The 17,649-nt window shown below is 39.0% G+C and overlaps 1 protein-coding gene across 8 annotated transcripts in view; it reads left to right on the top strand.

Moving 5' to 3' along the window:
- The window catches only part of C6H8orf34 (chromosome 6 C8orf34 homolog), a 386,935-nt gene that overhangs the window by 269,733 nt on the left and 99,553 nt on the right, over nt 1-17,649 (top strand). For all 8 annotated transcript variants that reach the window (XM_060385858.1, XM_060385857.1, XM_060385855.1 and 5 more), the window contains one exon: nt 15,044-15,129. In XM_060385858.1, the coding sequence (XP_060241841.1) occupies nt 15,044-15,129 (86 nt within the window). The remainder of the gene's footprint in view (nt 1-15,043; nt 15,130-17,649) is intronic.

The following is a 17,649-nucleotide window of genomic DNA, read 5'->3' as shown; positions in this document are numbered from 1 at the left end:
TCCTCAGTGCAAGCAATGATGTTCAATGTCTGCTCTATTGCCTCTTAGGTGCTCCCAAAAGTGGGATTCTGGTAAGCTCCCCTTTAAGCATCTTTAATTAAGAGTGTGTGGAATGCTTTCTGAGAGCTATGTTTGTTGAAGAATGAGGGCAGCAAGTCCACACGTGAATTAATTAACCCCAAACCTTAGGGAAACAGAACAAAAGCCCTAAACCCATTTGATCCCCAGACCCCCTTTGCACTATTAAAATAAATAATTTCAGAATAACATACAATAAAGACACGCTGTGTGTGTATGGGTCTGGAGATGACAAATTCAGAAGGAATATAAGTTATATAGGTCTATTTATAAAATGATCATAGAAATTGCTATGACAGGGAACAGTATTTCAGTTTTGGCCAAATATCAATCTTGATATAAAAATAGTAGCTTTGAATGTTCCGGCTCTAATATTGACTTTGTTGATACACACTTTCAGTGTTGTAACAGAATTATTAAACTTTATTATGTTGTCATGATGGGGTATTGGCTTAGATGGCTCTGCCTCCTACAGGCAGAGGATGAGCCATTCTGTGAGAAATTGAAACAAAGAACGAGAGACTGTAGTTCTTGCTTTTTGCCAGTGAATAGAGACTTCTTAGTGATTATTCACTGTTTGAGATTCTGTACTTCCCTGGTATTCTTTGTAGTAAAACTGAAATCACTTCCATTATTTACTATGGTAACTGCATTGATTATGGTGTTACAGTTCCATAACGGCTTTCATCACATATCTCAAACAAAAGATTTTATCTTCTTGAATACCTTCTACTGTTTTCACCATCTTTCAGAAGTGAGCTTCACTAATCAGAAGAAACCTTTTAGAATGAAACTTGCCTGGTGATATTATAATCATTAAAGAATACTGAATGCTTACTAACACTTTATAAGAAGTAGGATTCTTAGAAGATGCAATTGATTCACAAGACTTAGTACTTCCAGTGGATAAAATGAAATATTTATAATGCTGCTGAGAATTTGTTGTGCTTTGTTAAGCTTGCATTTTTACAAAAGTAATTGTTGTCTGCCTTCCAATTAGATAGTTTCTCCATAATTTTAAATATAACCATCTATTCTCAAACAGTTAGAAAGTCTATTACATCTAAACCATGGCTTATGCTGGTCAGAAAAAAATGATGAAAGTCAAGGAAAATAATTAAAGTTCTAAATATGATAATTACATAAAATAAAGAAAATTAAATATTTAAGACACTTGAAAACCCTTATTTATAGGCTGTGTTTAGTTACCTCTGCCATTTTTAGTTTCTTAAAGCCAAAGGCATGGGAAAAACATTCCATTGCAAGTAAATCATATAGGCCTTTCTAGAGTCCAACTGATGTGTACATTAGAAAACATACAGTCCAGACGATGGCAGTTACAATTTAACACAACAGCATTCATGTCCTAAATACGATGCCAAAAGATGAGTCACTCTAATATCCTTATGCCTGAAGGGCTTTGGCTTGTCCAGTCATGCAGACATATGTGCGCAGTATTGTACTGATTAAGAATTTTAAAAGCACTGTTGGTCGAATAAAAAGAAGACCCCTGTCTTACATCACTCCATGACTACACACACTTCACATTTCCTAAAACAAATCTTTTCCACCTTCTTAACCAACTTAGCAGCCTCTTTCAGGATTCTGTCCAAATACTAGTAAACAAGGAAATTTAAGATTTAAGTTTGCTCTTATTGTGCAGGGTTATATTGAATGCAAACGAGAAGAGGTCTAGTTCACTGTCCCCAAACCAACTTGATACCTCAAGAATATCCGAAGCTCAAGGGAAATTCTCCAGCAAGACATTCCCAAGTGGCACATGCTTCCCAGTGGTAAGAGTACAACAGGGCTATCTAATGCGAAGCAAAGATAGAACCAACTCCTTGAATAAACGCAAATATCCCCTAGTCTTCTAGCATATGGGGGCTGTCATGTGGAGCTACACATTTGGAAACTTGGTACAGACTTCCTGTTAGTATTTCTGCTGTGTATTATAAATTTATGAGACTTTTGCTGAGTTTGGAAGCTACACTTTAGTCTGAACCTATCATAAGATCTTTTGTCTTTTTCTTGTCTATTAGCTACTATCCATCCATCCATCTATCCATCTATCCACCCATCCATCCATCCATCTACCTACCTACCATCTTCATAATTATCATTTTATTTCTCAGCTACATAGCTCTATCACTTTATAAAACAGAGATCATACATCTATAATTATCCATGTAATTTTATGTGACTCTGTTGTCATATTAATGAGTATCTGCATTGGGTTTTCTTGTCATTTAAGACACTCTCATAATTATGGTCTTATTTTTAATCACTCTGCTTCTTATATGCAGTTAACTTCTTAGTTCAGTGACAAGTAGCTTTCAGACTTACTAAATCACTTCCTTAAAATAAATTTCTCAGGAGAAATGGCAAGTTAAAAATATGTAAAATCTAGTGAACTCATGTCTATCTGATTGATGCAAAACTTTCATCATAAAACTACTTCGCATGCTTTAATGCTATATAATCCAACCAAGAGAAACTCCCAACGTGCTGGCTACAGAGCTGTGAGAAGTGAGATGTGTAATTGTTGTCCTTCTGACCATTATTTTACATTTCTTCTTCAGTAATTCATAAACCATGCATCCTATTTTGTTCTGTCCTATTCTTTTTCTTTTACATTTTTCTTATTTTTTTTTTGTCTTAAGCAGGGTTTCTTTAAGTACTCCAGGCTTGCTTCAAGTCTGCAATCTCTGCCTTAACCACCATCTGCTCTGATTATAGGTGTGTACTGGTACACCCAGCTTTAAAATTTTAACTGAGGCATAGAGGCATAAAAGTTGTACATAGGTACAGGGTCCCATGTGATGTTTCGGTGTGAATGTATAGTCTATAATTTTAAACTGAAGCGAGCATATCTATTCAGATATTTATCAATTATTCTCATGGTGATAATGTTCCAACACTTTGAAATGAGAAATATCCTATTTTTATTACTGTCTATTGTTGTCTAAGTCCTACTTCACCGCCTAATTAAAAACTGCAAACACAACTAAGTTTATGATCATTGAATTATTAGAAAAAGTATCTTTGCTCATCTTGTAAATTGTGGAATTATTAGACCTAAACTCCTGATGACCTCTCACCCCTTTCTTCCCTTCCTTCCTTCCTTCCTTCCTTCCTTCCTTCCTTCCTTCCTTCCTTCCTTCCATCCTTCTTTCTTTCTTTTTTCTTTTTTTCAAGTTTTCATACATGTTCATTATGGCTGAATCACTACTATTCTTCCACTTATATGTATCTTCTCTTCCTAGAATCATACCATGTGCATTCTGATTTTGGAATGATAGAATTACTTCTATTCTTCAGGTGATTTCAGAGCTGGCCACTTCTCTCCTAATTATATATCTTGTTTATAAATGTGTTCTCTACTTCCTTTCTTTTTGTTTGCATGGACCTAGGACAATCCAGTGATTGCAGTTGAACTTGTCAAGGTCCAAGAACGACTTTCATTTGCTTGTCCACTTGTGTAGAACATCTTAACTTTTTTTTTTCCTGGGTATTGTGGGAGCTACTTATTTGACATTTACAGTGCAAGCGGTTCCAAGTGAAGAGGTTCCCAGCACACACTGTCCTCCCTTTCAGGTCTCACTGTTCTGTCTTATGACAAGATTCCTGCAGTTTAGCAATGTGGTTACTGCATAATGTGACCATAAACCCTTCGAGCCCAGGTCACGAGGTTCCCACTAGAGCAGTCTTTCTTTTTTGATGTGGGTGTACTTCAGCAACACAGCCTTATGCTGGAACCTTGCAACCTGGCCTTTTCTGGTATCCAGGAGGATCTTCTTTGGTGTTTTCTGTCCTTAATTCCCTATCCTTCTAAGTTTGATGGAACTTGGTTGGAGTTTCTGAGATTTTCTTTTGGCTCTCCATTGCTATGACACAATACTTAAAAGAAACAACTTAAATGGAGAAAATGTTTATTTTGTAAACAGATTCAGAAGTTTCTATCGGTAATTACTCAACGTCATCTCCTTGGGTCTCTGAGGGACAGCATATGGGAGAATATGGCAGAAGTCTGATCACTTCATGGCAGCCCAGAAGCAAACAGAAGAAGAGCAAGGGGCTAGTGCTGTGAAACCTTTTCAAGAGCTCACAGCCAATGGCCTAACTTTCTCCCACTCTTCTCTGAAGGTCCCATCACTCTCCCAGTTGACCACAGGGAATTGTCCATGCCTTTAACATACGGGTTACATAAGATACAAAAGAGAACACTGCTTTTTTTTTATAATTCCACAAGAGTACAGTTCTGTAAAGAAGGATTCTAGGGCGTGCCCCTGATTCTTCCCCATGGTTTCACATTTAGCAGCAGTTTAAAAAATATTTAATGAAGCCTGAGATAGTATGTGTCCTCGGGGACATTCTCTCAACTGGTATCTATGGATCCGAAGGATTCTACAAAGTCCTCATTTCTCGCTGGTACAAAATGATGCCAGCAGTAAATAACTTAGAACTTTCACCATGTCCCATTATTGAGCTAGAACTCATAACTTCATTCTAGTTACCCTGGGTCTTTTGAAGTTCAAGAACGGAACTTGAGAAAAGTATTCGCACTTCTGATACCACAGGCAGAGAAGTCCACGAATGGAGAGTTTAAGTCAAAGGGAAAGAGAGGGAGAAGGTGAATATGAGAAGGAAAGGAAAGGAAGTTGGTTATACCTAAAAAGAAAGTTACTTGTAAGTGATGCTCTCAAGAGACGCACAGAAGGATGGTCTTCCATCACGCCCTGCACTTCATAACCATCAATGAGAGGTTTAGATTGAAGGTAACAAGGGGGAACAGAAGAATACAAATTTCTGCAATTAAAATATTCTTTTGGATCCACACACAATCTTACTTATCAGCTTGCTGAGCACCAGCGTGTTACATTCTTCAAGGCTGCTGCTTCACGTCTGTAAGTTTGGGTAAGTTCATAGCATCCTGAGCTCAAGTGCAGTCAGACTCTGACACTCAGTGATAAGGTATCAGAGAATGAAAAAGCATTCAGCTAGAAAGTAATGCCTAGATACTTAGAGGACAACAACATCAGTGTCTCTGGCAGTGCATCCCCCAGCAGAGTGCAGTACCAGTGCTGTGGCAGGGTGGGTGAGAAGCTCCATCCATTCGGTGTCATAACCTGGAGCTCTACCTGGGGTGGCCTGCACCACCTGGACACTCGTTAGAAGACAATCCCTGGCTCTTCCCCAGGTCTCCTGTGCTATCATGGGTTAAGTGGGCAGAAGTTAACCTGTGTCCACAATTCCCCCAGGAGACTCGGAGGACACCAACTTTGAGGACAACTGGCCCACCGTTGTAAATAAGGATCATAACTATGTACTTCTGCTCTAGGGATGAAGGAGGCCAAAAGCACATTCACATTTGGACGGATCCTTTTAAGGGTATGAAATCTAGGTAACAATGAAGATGGGAGACTTTTTGAAGAATGCTTGCTGATTCCAGTGTCCAGGCTGTCTGTGGCTGACTGTTTGGCTGGTTACTCTCCGGTCCCTCTAGCCCCAGAGCATCTGGACATTTGAGAGTACATTTTCTTATGGTCACTTAGTGTTTAGCAAGTTGGGAATGTCCCCCAGGGCTGTTTTTTGTACACATCACTACGATGTGTCAATTAGTGACCCACATTCTGGCCCTATCTGCCTTGAAAATCTGGTGTAGGATTTCCTAGGTAGGGTAAGAGTCAAGGCTGCTCTATGCCTCATCTTCTGAATCTCATTTTGTGTTGACAGTTTTATGCTTTATCTGAGGAAAAGCAGAGGAGACCAGCAACAAAATGTCTATTCTCTGTGTTCAGTTCTCTCAGATTTGATTTTAAAATCTGTATGCCTCTGCCAAAAAAATAATTAGCAGCCCAGATAAGAGGCAAGCATGGCAACTACATGCTTGCCATACTGCATATCCGAGAAGACCATAAATCTGATTACAGAGTTACAAGGAGTTTACAGGCCCATATCTCACTTACAAGAGATAGGATGCTAAGAGGGAGACTTAAGAGGAAGGGGCATGGTTTCCATCTCCACCTCACCATCAATCACTACGCTTTCGAGGTTAATGCTCAGAGATTCTTGTGAATTTTAGAAGCAGAATTTTAATAAAAATCTCTGGGATACATGGGACTATCACTTTTCTTGCTGTGCTTTTAGGAAAGGAGCTTTGTCTAGAAGCAATTGCTGGTCTGCCTTATATTATCAAGAGTGAGAATAAGGCCACAAACATCCACAGATGAATGCTAGGAGAGAGATTTTATTTTTAATGCCCTAGGGTAGGAATGGGAAACAAAGATTTGTTAGGCTTTTGTTCTTGGTGATGGAGATCCAGGGTTGAGGAATGCTATCCAGAGAGAGACTGTGCCAAAAGGTGCAAAGTCAGCACACACAGATAAGCCACAAGTACGGGAAACTGGAGTAGATGAAGAAAAGTTGCAAGATGTAGAAACAGGTTTAGAAAATGAGAAGGGAAGAGGACATTGTTTCTGAAGAAATGGGACTTGGTAACTGTCCCTAGGGCAGGAGTAGGGTTTTTGTTGTTGTTGTTTTTGTTGTTTAGTTAGTTAGTTTGTTTGTTTTGTTATTTTTGATAGGCTGGTAAAGAGACCATCAAAATGCAGGATAAATCTGATACTCTGAGAGCCACAAATACAAGCTCTGTAAATGCTACATGGAGAACACAGGGTCTGAGCTCTGATATCAGGAAGCCTGTGATGTCAATGGGGCATGTAAACACACACCATACCAAACTTGCCAGATTACAGGCCACAGATGAGACTAAATTTCACCCTTAAAGTTTCTCAGTAGGCTTTTGTTTAGGTTTGCTTTTGCTGTTGATGGTAATTTCAATTTGTTTGAAAGGGTCAAGATTGAATGAATGGCAATAAGTTTTAAAGATTCCCTTCAAAAACAAGACCTAGAGAAATATACCTGACTCCCATAATTGCAAATTAACATTTAGAAAGAGAATTAAAAGGAGCCCAACAATTGCAGTTATGAAAGTGGCTTTGGGAATCCAAAGCAGCCTTCTTTAGGGAGAGAAGTGGTTTCTTATCCCTTAAAGAAAGTGGTTCAAAATGGTTCTTAAAACCAAAACTCCTTAATTTGATTCCCCTGATTTAATTGATATTCATCAGGGATGCCATTCATTTTTCATTCCATGGAAGAGAATATGTATGATGTTCAAAGAAACTGTATTAAATAGTATTTCACATCCTGATCTTTTGGGGGTATTTGTAACCCAGAAGAACCCACAGCTTCAAACAGTTGTTCTAAATCTCCATTTGTCTCTCTGTGCTTCTACTTACATGTCTAAAATGCATTTTAATATTGGTTGTTCCCAAATTAAATTCTGCTTAATCTCCATCAGATTTCTCTTAGTTTTCAAATCTCAGACAACAGGCAGATTGTCTGTCCAGTTACTCAGTGCTTCCCTTGCCCCAAAAGTTCATAAAAAGTCCCTCCCTTTTTTTTCAAACTCCACATTGATATACCAGTTATCAGACATACCATTACAATTCCAAGATGTGTCACCTATCAGTCCACCCCCTTCCTTGCTTTCCTCATTGAGACAGTACTCACTCTCCTCCTTGGCTGTTTTCTGCCTTTTGTGCTATTCTGCAACCTGACAGGCAAGGCCAGCCCTAGCAAAGTACAAAGCTGATCACTTCACCCTGTTTCAAAGCTCCCCAGTGGCTTCTCAGGGTTAGGGAAGAAGATGTGCTATTTCATCATCAAATATCTGGATGAAATTGTAAATTGTCACAACTGATTTAACCCCAGCTCGCTTTGTCTGACTCTGACAACACACCCTCTTATTCACACTGTCCTCCACTTGACTGAAGTCATTGGCATGAAGATACTATGATGTGCAATTTCTTCACGTCAGAGCACCATGTTTCCAGGAGTCTAGACCGTTCTGCTGCTCAGAGTTCAGTTTAAAATGCTCCACCTGCGATCAGCCCTCCCTGTATACTCTTTGTGAAGTTGTAGCCTCCCCCTCCTCCATACTGGCTTAACTTCTCCTTTCGTTACTATACATTGGATCTTACAACCTCCAAGTTGTGTGTATTTTACTTGCTCCTCATTTCTGGCTATTCTAATTTCACCTCCCAAGGATGGGAATTACAGCGTCTTTTTCTAGTATCTGAAGCTCCTGTACCATCAACTGCCCTCATGCATGACTTGTCCTTTGGTTTCTGGATTACTGTTCAGCTTTTCCAGGTGATCTTACCTATTTCAGCAGTCTGTTGAGTGTAATGTTGTTTCTGTTGATGCTGTTGTTACAGCTTTATTGAATTAGGCGTGTTAGACTGTTGGGGCTTTCCATTCAGTCTAGGTCAGCCACCCTCTCTCTCACTGAACCTCTCAGCTGCTCTGATATTCTTGTGTTCTCTCCCACCCCTACTCCATCCTGATTTCTGACTATTACTTGCTCTTACTCTTTCACTCCACTTAGAGAAATCTTAGAGTTTTCTTAATACCCTGTGCAAGTGCTGCCTGCTCTGTTAAAGTTTCTCAGTCTGTCTTTCTTTATGAGTTTTTGCACAAATTAGAAGCACTAGCTAAGCATTCAACTAATTACTATTCAGTGACAAAGAATCATTCAATAAATATCTATCTACTCTTAAAGTCAGATACTGTTTTCTTCCAAAAAGCATTTAGATAAAATAATTAATGTGTGAAGAAAGTGATTATTTATCTATACAGACTTGGTAAGTCTTCTAGTGTAATGTTAAGAGCAATACTTTGTTTGCTTGAATGTTCCACTGCCCATGCTGTGGTTCAGCATGATCAACAATGCCAAGGAATTTGTTTGTCCTTTGCTAAGTTTCAAATCCAGGGTGCTGTGCATGTTTAACAAGTACTCTACCACTGAGATGCGTTCTAAGACAACAGGATGGATTTAAGAAAAATATTTAAGAATATAATGCTTTATTGAATCTTTTGGGTTCTTAAAAAGGAATAGACTAATTAAATGGTACAAAGGACTTTCTCTATTCCCTCGCTGGCTGCTTACACTGTTCAAACTCCTTCCCCAGGATGGTTAGTCCTGTGCTACTAGTGATTCTTTTGAATGAGAACTTCTATGTTCCTTCTGTGTTTTTCATAGTGAAATCCAGCCAACATTATCAATATATTACCCACATAATTACAACCAATTTCCTGAATGAGCTCTGATTTTTTCTTGACCAGTCCCCCTTCCTTGTGGCTATGATTTGCACGATCTGGGTAATTTCTCACTATATTTATGTAACAAGTGTTTGTTAATCATGCGTGTTTACAAGGTTCTGTGACATGCACAATAGTTCCTGTGGATATACTCATCATTGTCCAGTTCATTGTTAACGCTGTATAAGTAAACATCCCACAGAATTTGGGATACTGTATTTCAGTGTTTATAATAGTACTTCCTCTACCTCACTGGATCTCACTTGCTAGCATAGAACTAAAGCTGATTAATTTGATTTAAACAAATATATTTATAGCCTTTGTCAGGCCCATGTGAGCCTCATTGCGACATTCTTTGTTTCACCTCCTGTTGAGCTACTTTAAGGGGTGGTGAGTGGATTTGTGTAGGAGCAAATTTAGCATCTCACTCTTCTTGGTCAGTTACATCTTATTTCCTACTCAGGGATAACAAATGGCAACCAAGCCATACTAGTGCATGTGCAAAGTGTGGGTTAAGAAAAGCCATTCCCCAAGAGTCAACTTTGACCAGGTAGCTGTGAATAAAAGCTTTGTCTTTTCATCTTTCAAGTACTCATAGCTCATTAGATTCCTCAGAATTTCACATGAATTAAACAGTAGCCATGGGTACAGAAGTTGACTCAATAATCCATTATCATATGACTTTATATTTCTATTTAACATACCCTTGTCCTTCTTTTCTTTTTCTCAGTTTATATAAGCCTTTACACATCAGCCTCCAACTCATTCTCTGCATCAAAGTCAACCAGGCACAGAACTACTTGACCCAAGCAGGACACATGCAGGATGAGATTTAGAATTTCTCAATGGCATATTGTTATAAATAAATAATTTGTAGAGAATTCTTAATCTCTCTTCTGGATCACATATTTTATTACTTCCAAATTGAAATAACCACTGAAAAATATCTTAAAAATCTTCCTAGAGCTGATAATATACTGAACTCAATTAATCTTTAAGGTAAGTTTAAGGGACAAAATCTTTCTCTAAACTGACAAACACAGACATCTAAATAAACAGGTGAGACACAGTGACACAAAGAGATGGTAAAGATTTGCACAGATGCTAAGACTCCCAGAAGGCAGGCTTCTGGAAGGGGGAGAATCCAGAATGAAAAATGAGAAATAAGCTCTACGGTAAAAAAGGACAGGGAAATGCTGCCAGAGAGAACGGTACAGTGATAGAGGACTCACAACAAAATATCTCTGAAAGAGTAAAAGCAGTTGGGAGTTTACAGACTATAAAACCGCAGGAGACTATCCAAGAAGATGGATTTGCAGATACAAGTTGGGATTGTCCAATCGAGGGACTCACGTAATTTGCTGAGGAAACGGTAACTCATCTTGCAAGAGACAAGAAGGCAATACAAATGGGAGTTCTTAAGCCCTTTTGAGTCAAAGATTATTTTGAGAAACCAGCTAAAATTATGGTCTCTCCCTTTCTTTCCAAAGAAAGAGGCCACAGACACTTAAAACTCCTCATTTTCTTCGTTGTAATTTATTGTTAATCCTAAAAGCTGTCTATGGAACCATGAAAAATGCTTATGGCGAAGACTGCTTCTGCTGAACTATTCCAACGTTCATCACAGAAAAAGAAGTCCTCTGTGTGTGAGCAGTTATCCCAGGGTAGTAGAGGTACAGATCAAACTAAAGCAGGTTGAATGGGAAATGTGAAAGCGAAGGTACTGAGTGAAGAATATTTCAGAAGGTTGGTTCCAAGTACAATACATAAGACAACAGCAACAGGTTAAACAATATGGAATCTGTGTGTGTGATTGCGCGTTGCTGTGTGGATGTGTGTGCGCTTGAGCATGCATGTGTGTAGGCATTTGTGTGTGTTTTTCTCTCTGTGTGTGTTTGTCAGTCTACATCTGAAGAAATAAGCTTGCTCATATCTTATGAGGAATGATGGGGGGATGCACAGAATGAATATCAAAGACAGGATGGAGGTGAATAAAAGTATTTGACAAGCAAGAAAGACATGAGAGAGTGGACCCCTGTCACCCATCCAATTGATGGATTCCTCCTCTGTGAGTTAGGAAACAGATAAATAAAGAAGACAATATAGAGCTCATGTGTGAGAGAGAACTGATGATCTTTTTACCGATGGAATATGTTTTTCTTCTGAGTGATGCAGAAGAAAAGTATTATATTTGGATTGACAGAAATGGAAGAAAGACAAGCAACAAGCCTGACTTTAAAGTTGGAAGCTATCTCTTTTTACATCCCAGTGCTAGAGAGTCACTATTAACCTAGCAGAACACGAACAACACCATCAATGTATTTTCGTTTCAGACAAGCACCATATGGCAGGTTAGTGCGGGGTTGGAGTCTTGGTGGCGGCAATGGAAGAGCTGCAAGGGAAGGAACTGAAGACACATGGACTCCAGGGAGGGAAGAATGACAATTAGGAAAACCGGAGTACCTAAGAAGGAACACGGGGAACAGTTCAGTGAGAGTTAAAGTCATCCTGGAAAAAGTGTTAATGGGAAAAGCATGATGAAAAAGTTTAAAGGAGGGAAGTATTTCCAAGGAACATGGACTTAAGTATTTCTGACATAAAGTGACTGTGAGAGTCCGCACTTGTCCTTGGTTTAGGGTGACAAAGCAAAAAAAAAAAAAAAAAACAAACAAACAAAAACCAAAAAACAAAAACAAAAAAACCCTCTAGATTCAAGGAAGTTAAGGGACTTTGATGTTTTCATATATGCATGCACACAAACACTCCAGATACTAGGGAGACAAGTGTTGAAGAAAGAACCTGAAAAACTGAGCAAAACTTTTATTACCAAAGAGCAGAAAGGTTTAGCCACACAATGCTGAGTAAGCTGAAGGTGAGGGGGAAGGAAAACTTTCTTTCGAGAAAAGTAATGTAATAAGAATACTTTTTTATTTTATTTTATTTCTAAGTATTTTTTTTATTTATTATTTATAGAGTATTCAGCCTGCATGTGTGCCTGCTTACCAGAAGAGGGCCCCGGATCTCATTATAGATGGTTGTGAGCCACCATGTGGTTCTGGGAACTGAACTGAGGACCTTTGGAAGAGCAGCCAGTGTGCTCCTATCCTCTGAGCCACCTAGAAGACTTTTTTTTTTTTTTAATTTTCACGTTCATGCTAAGCACAAGCTCTACCACTGAACTCCATCTCACTCTCCAGGAGAGTAGCTTCCCTGTGATAGGGAAGGGTAGGGGCACCGGATGTAGGGATTCAGTGTGACAAGGAAGAGAAGGGGCACCCTGCAGAGAGGGCAAAACACGCAGGAGTTGGTCTAATGGGAAAGAGTGGTTTTAGAAAGCAAATAGAGAAGGCTTGGAAACATCCTGTGGTAAAAGGTGAAACAAAGACAGTTTAGCTTTTTAAAGGTTGCATTTCCCGGACTTGCCTGCACAGCCCTTGTTTGCTCAGCGCTACTAACCTGTGACAACAGGAGCCCTGTGTGGCTTGCGGCCCCAGGGAAGACTGGCAGAGTAGCCAAGCAGATCACTCCCCAGGGAAAGGCGCCAAGTCACAGCGAACAGCTCCCCAGGCATCTGGAGGGCAGTGCTTGGGCAAGGATGAGCCAGCTTCAAGGACATCCAGTTTGCTGGGACTTGCGTTTGACTCAGTTACACCAAGGACTAAGAAATCAAAGAAGATTAGAATCTCCTTCGATCTTTGCCACATTTGGCCCATCACTGAGCAAATTAGTGAGTGATACGTAAACATTTGCCTCTACTGATTTATTGCATATTAAAAAAAAAAAAAAAACCAGCACAACAAAACCTGAAACAAAACAACAAGAGACAGTTTTATTATTTGCTTTTCAGTTTCTCAGACAGCTTCTCACCAGGTTGGTGTTGAATTGGAGGTCTTCCACCTTCACTCACTTTGTGCAGGGATTACAGGTTTATAGACATGAGCAGGCACACCAGCGGGGCATAGTTTTTATGTCCTAATTAATTTCATCATTATGGAGAATTTGTTTATTTATCTTTACATTCTAGCCTACTGTTAATTACACCAGCCTGAAACATTTGTAAATGTTTTAAACATATATTTACATGTATATTTATGCATGTAACACACTCGTGGGGTTGTTTTCAGTGGCCGAAAGTGGGCATAGTATCCCCTGGATCAGTCTGTCCTCACAGGGATTTGTCAGCCACCCAGTGAATTGTTTCAGAACCAAAATGAGGGTTCACTGCAAGAGCAGTAAGCACTCCTAACCATATCTATTTCCTTATGGATTTTTAATAACAATTTTTAATTATACCTTTAAATATTCAGTGTGCCTTTACACTCTCTCTTTAATAATTTTGATAGACCAAATGGTCATGTAAAAAGAGAACTCAAAAACCAATATTTGATATTATGGGTTATAAAAATCTTTTTCCTAATTTGCTTGCATGAATCAAAAAGAGGAAAGCAGTAGGAAAGATTTGGGAAAAAGTATAGCTCATATTAATTACTTTAAGCTACTATTTTTTTTCAAGGTAAAAAAAAAATTTCATGGTATAAAATGCCTTCATACATAGCTGACTGAAAAGTGTTACAAAAAAATTCTCCCTGGCATGTCTTTATTTATTTATTTTTTTAAATTTCGTCCTTATTTATTTGCGGGTATGGGTTTGCGCATGCCCTGACACTCATGTGGAGGTGAAAGGACAACTTGCAAGAGTTTGCTCTCTCCTTCTACTATATGGTTCTGAGGGATCAAACGTTAGGTGTTAAGTCTTGGCAACAAGTCCCTTTCTACCTGATGACCATCCTAGCCAACTTACAAAATATACCAAACATGATTTCATACATAGAAGGCCAATATGCAGTACACATTGTGGCATTTTGAAAAACACACAGATATCAATATTATGAAAAGGCAAGCAGGATTTTAAAATATTTATAATTTTACAAAAGATAAAGAGAATAGGTTATTGTGTGATTCCACTGTGGTATAAAATGCAAAGGTATTACTGAGAATTTTAACAGTGGAGCCCAGTATACTTATTAATTATATATATATTTTTATTTTTAACAAAAGTTAATGTTACATGGTATACATTTATTAGTATTTCCTGAGGAAAATGTTTCTCATTTGCTCAGTGTACAAAGGATGTGAAGACATTGGTAAGAACTTCCAGTCTCCATACTGTTGCATAGTCTCCTTCAGAATTTGCAGAACCGTAGTTTTTTAGGGCAGAATTCTGAGGTATACTGCTGATACCCACCTTATTTTGAAAGTGCAGTTTCAGAGTGTTCCATAAACAGAGGGTGGAATTTGATATTTCCAGGTATCGTTTCTCAGTGTAGACATGAGCATTCATCAGTTGAGAGATACACCACTGTAAAGGACCTGAACAATCTTCCTTAGAGCTCCTCATGTTGTGGAGATCACCAACTATACAATTATCTTTGTTGCTCCTTCGTAACTATAATTTTGTTACGGTTGTTAATTGTAATATATATGTCTGACATGCAGGATAATTGAAATGTGACCCTTGCGAAAGGGTCATTTGAACCCCAAAGGGGTTATGATCCACAGGTTGAGAACCACTGGTCTAGAATAATCAACTGTATGTGTAAGAACAGATAAAAGACCTTTTCCTAAAGGCTAGAAAAGACAACAACCCGAGATTAAGATGGGTTTAGTAAATATTTCTGCTTACTTTGAAGAATCATGTTTGATTTCAGAGTCTAGAAGTCTCTCATATACTTTGTAACTCACCACTTAGCAATGTCACAGTTTCCAATGGCATTTTTTTAATTTTTTTTTTATTTTTTAGGCTCCAAGGAGACAATCTGATGGAAAGGACAGAAGACACCCCACAAGTATTTCATTCTCCAGACGAGATAGTACCAGATTCATTGGGTAAGTTCTAAACTCAAAAGTATTATTGAAGTTTTAGTAACTCTTAATGACTCCTAAAAATAACTCCCCTGAACCAAATGCTCAGGTCACACACACATTCCACCCACCTGAGCAAATGAGAAAGAGAAACAGGAAGTGTGGGTTCTGAAGAGGCAGCTATATGTTGGTTCCTGTCAAAATCATGTTATCAATTCTAACCTCTTAGAACTTGGGTTTCCCCTGTTGGCTCTATAGAACGTGGAAGTCATTAGGAGTTCCTTGAAAATTAGCGTGTCTTTAGCCCCCATTCTCATGCCGTTGATCCAATTAGTCTTCTTGAATGAAGGCAACTATATCTTGTTGGAGACACCATACAGGTTCTCTCGGCCATGTGTTAAATTACCTATTCTTCTCTCTAAGACAGACTTCATTTTTTCCTGAGAGTCTCTTTCATGCGATCCTCCTCTTTCTCCATCTTGTGAAACAGCTTCCTCTCCCCTCATTGTATTGTTCCCTAGCTTGCTTTTCTGTTGCTGTGTTTAAATACTGTGACCAAAGCAATGTGGGGAGGAGAGCGTTTATATCAGCTTATAGATTACAGCCCATCAGTTGGGGAAGCCAGGCCAAGAGTTCAAGGCATCAGCCTGGAGGCAGGTGCTTAGCAGAAACCATGGAGGAAAGCATGATGTTACTTGCTTGATCCTCTGGCTGGCCCAGCTATATTTCTTATACAACCTGGGGCCACCTGTCTCAACATGATATCATCCACAGTGGGCTGGGCACTCCTACATCAATTATCCGTCAAGAAAAAGTTCCACAGACACGCACACAGGCCAATTTGATGGAAGTAATCCCTTAGTTCAGATTTCCTGTTCTTAGGTATTCCAATTTAGTATGTGCTATTCTTATACATCACTGACCAAAACTACCTTGCGTGAGAATATGGTCTATCAGCTTATACTTGCTAGTTACAGTCTCTCCTCCAGGGAAGCCAAGGCATAAACCTGGAGGTAGAAACTAAAACAGAGACCAAAGAAGAATGTGTCTTAGGCTTACTTCCTATAGCTTGCTCAGCTAGCCCAGAGCCTTGTGCCCAGGGTTGTGCTAGACCCTCCCACATCAAACAGTACCCATAAAAATGCTCTACAGATATGCCCACAGACAAATCAAAGGAAACAATTGCTCAGTTTGTATCAAAATTACCAAAACGAACCAGGTATGTCAAGGTTTTGTTTCAGTTTGACAAAAACTATGACACCCGGAACCACATCTGTTTACTTTATTATCTTTTAAAGTTAATAGCATTTAGTCTGTATAGGATCCAGGACAAACTCCATAATTTAACATATGAAGTTAAAAGTGAAGTTAAAAGTAGAATGTTTCAAAATGCTTGACAAACAAATGGTGGCCGTAATGCTACTCCAATGGCATCTAAGATGCGTTAGTATTGTTTGACTGTCTGTATGCCAACAGGACACAGCATATGGGATCAGGATCATTAGAGGACTCACATTCAGAAAATATTTTCCTCATGTCTGAATGAAAAAACATCATAGAGCAGACACAAAGTTTGTAAGCATTAGAAATGCAATGAAACAATACTGTAATACACACCCAAAAGCTAGAGAAAGGATGTTTGAATGATTTTTTTATCACAAGCAAACAAAATTATGAATGTTTATAAGACAAAATACTTTTGATTTTATCATACTATTTCACAAATGCTTACCTGTACCGAAAAAAAAAAACAAAAACCCAAAACATTCCGAGGTACCCTAATATGTGCTATTATGTACAATTTCAAGTCATAATTTAGTATTTTAATTAATGTAACTCAAATTCAAAAAAATGAGGTTAAAAGATTGTGAAAAACAAGTATAAAAAATTACAAACTATGGAGCTGAGTGGATTGCTTAGCAGGGAAAGTGCTTGTACGTGTGGGAAGCTGAGTTTAGATCCTTAACATGTACATAAACATCTTGGGCATAGTAGCACAAACCCGTGAAGTACCTGGTGGAGTAGAGACAGGAGGCTCCTAGTGACTCACTGGCCAGCCAGTCCCGCTAATCAGTGAGCTGCCGAGTCAGTGAGTGTACCTGTCTTAATAAAAAGAAGATGGGAAGCGATAGAAGAGGACACTGACTTTAACCTTTATAAATATCCACACAGTGCATAGACCTGCATGCATACTCCACACATGCCAACATGCATGCCATATACATAGATAGAATTTTTAAATTTATTGTTTATTTATTACAATTTATTCACTTTGTATCCCAGCTGTAACCTCCTCCTTCATCCCCTCCCAATCCTGCCCACCCTCCCCGTTCTCCTCCTATGCCTCTCTCCAAGTCCACTGATAGGGGAGGCCCTCCTCCCCTTCTATCTGACTCTAGCCTATCAGGTTTCATCACGACTAGCTGCATTGTCTTCCTCTGTGACCTGGTAAGGTTGCGCCCCCATCCCGGGGGAGGTGATCGAAGAGCCATCCACTGAGTTCATGGCAGAGACAGTCCCTGTTCCCCTTACTAGGAAGCCCAC

The sequence above is a fragment of the Meriones unguiculatus genome, chromosome 6 (genome assembly GCF_030254825.1).
Source record: "Meriones unguiculatus strain TT.TT164.6M chromosome 6, Bangor_MerUng_6.1, whole genome shotgun sequence".
Classification (NCBI taxonomy): Eukaryota; Metazoa; Chordata; class Mammalia; order Rodentia; family Muridae; genus Meriones; species Meriones unguiculatus.
The sequence above is the reverse complement of the archived record's forward strand: the minus strand, read 5'-3'. Positions and strand labels throughout refer to the sequence as shown.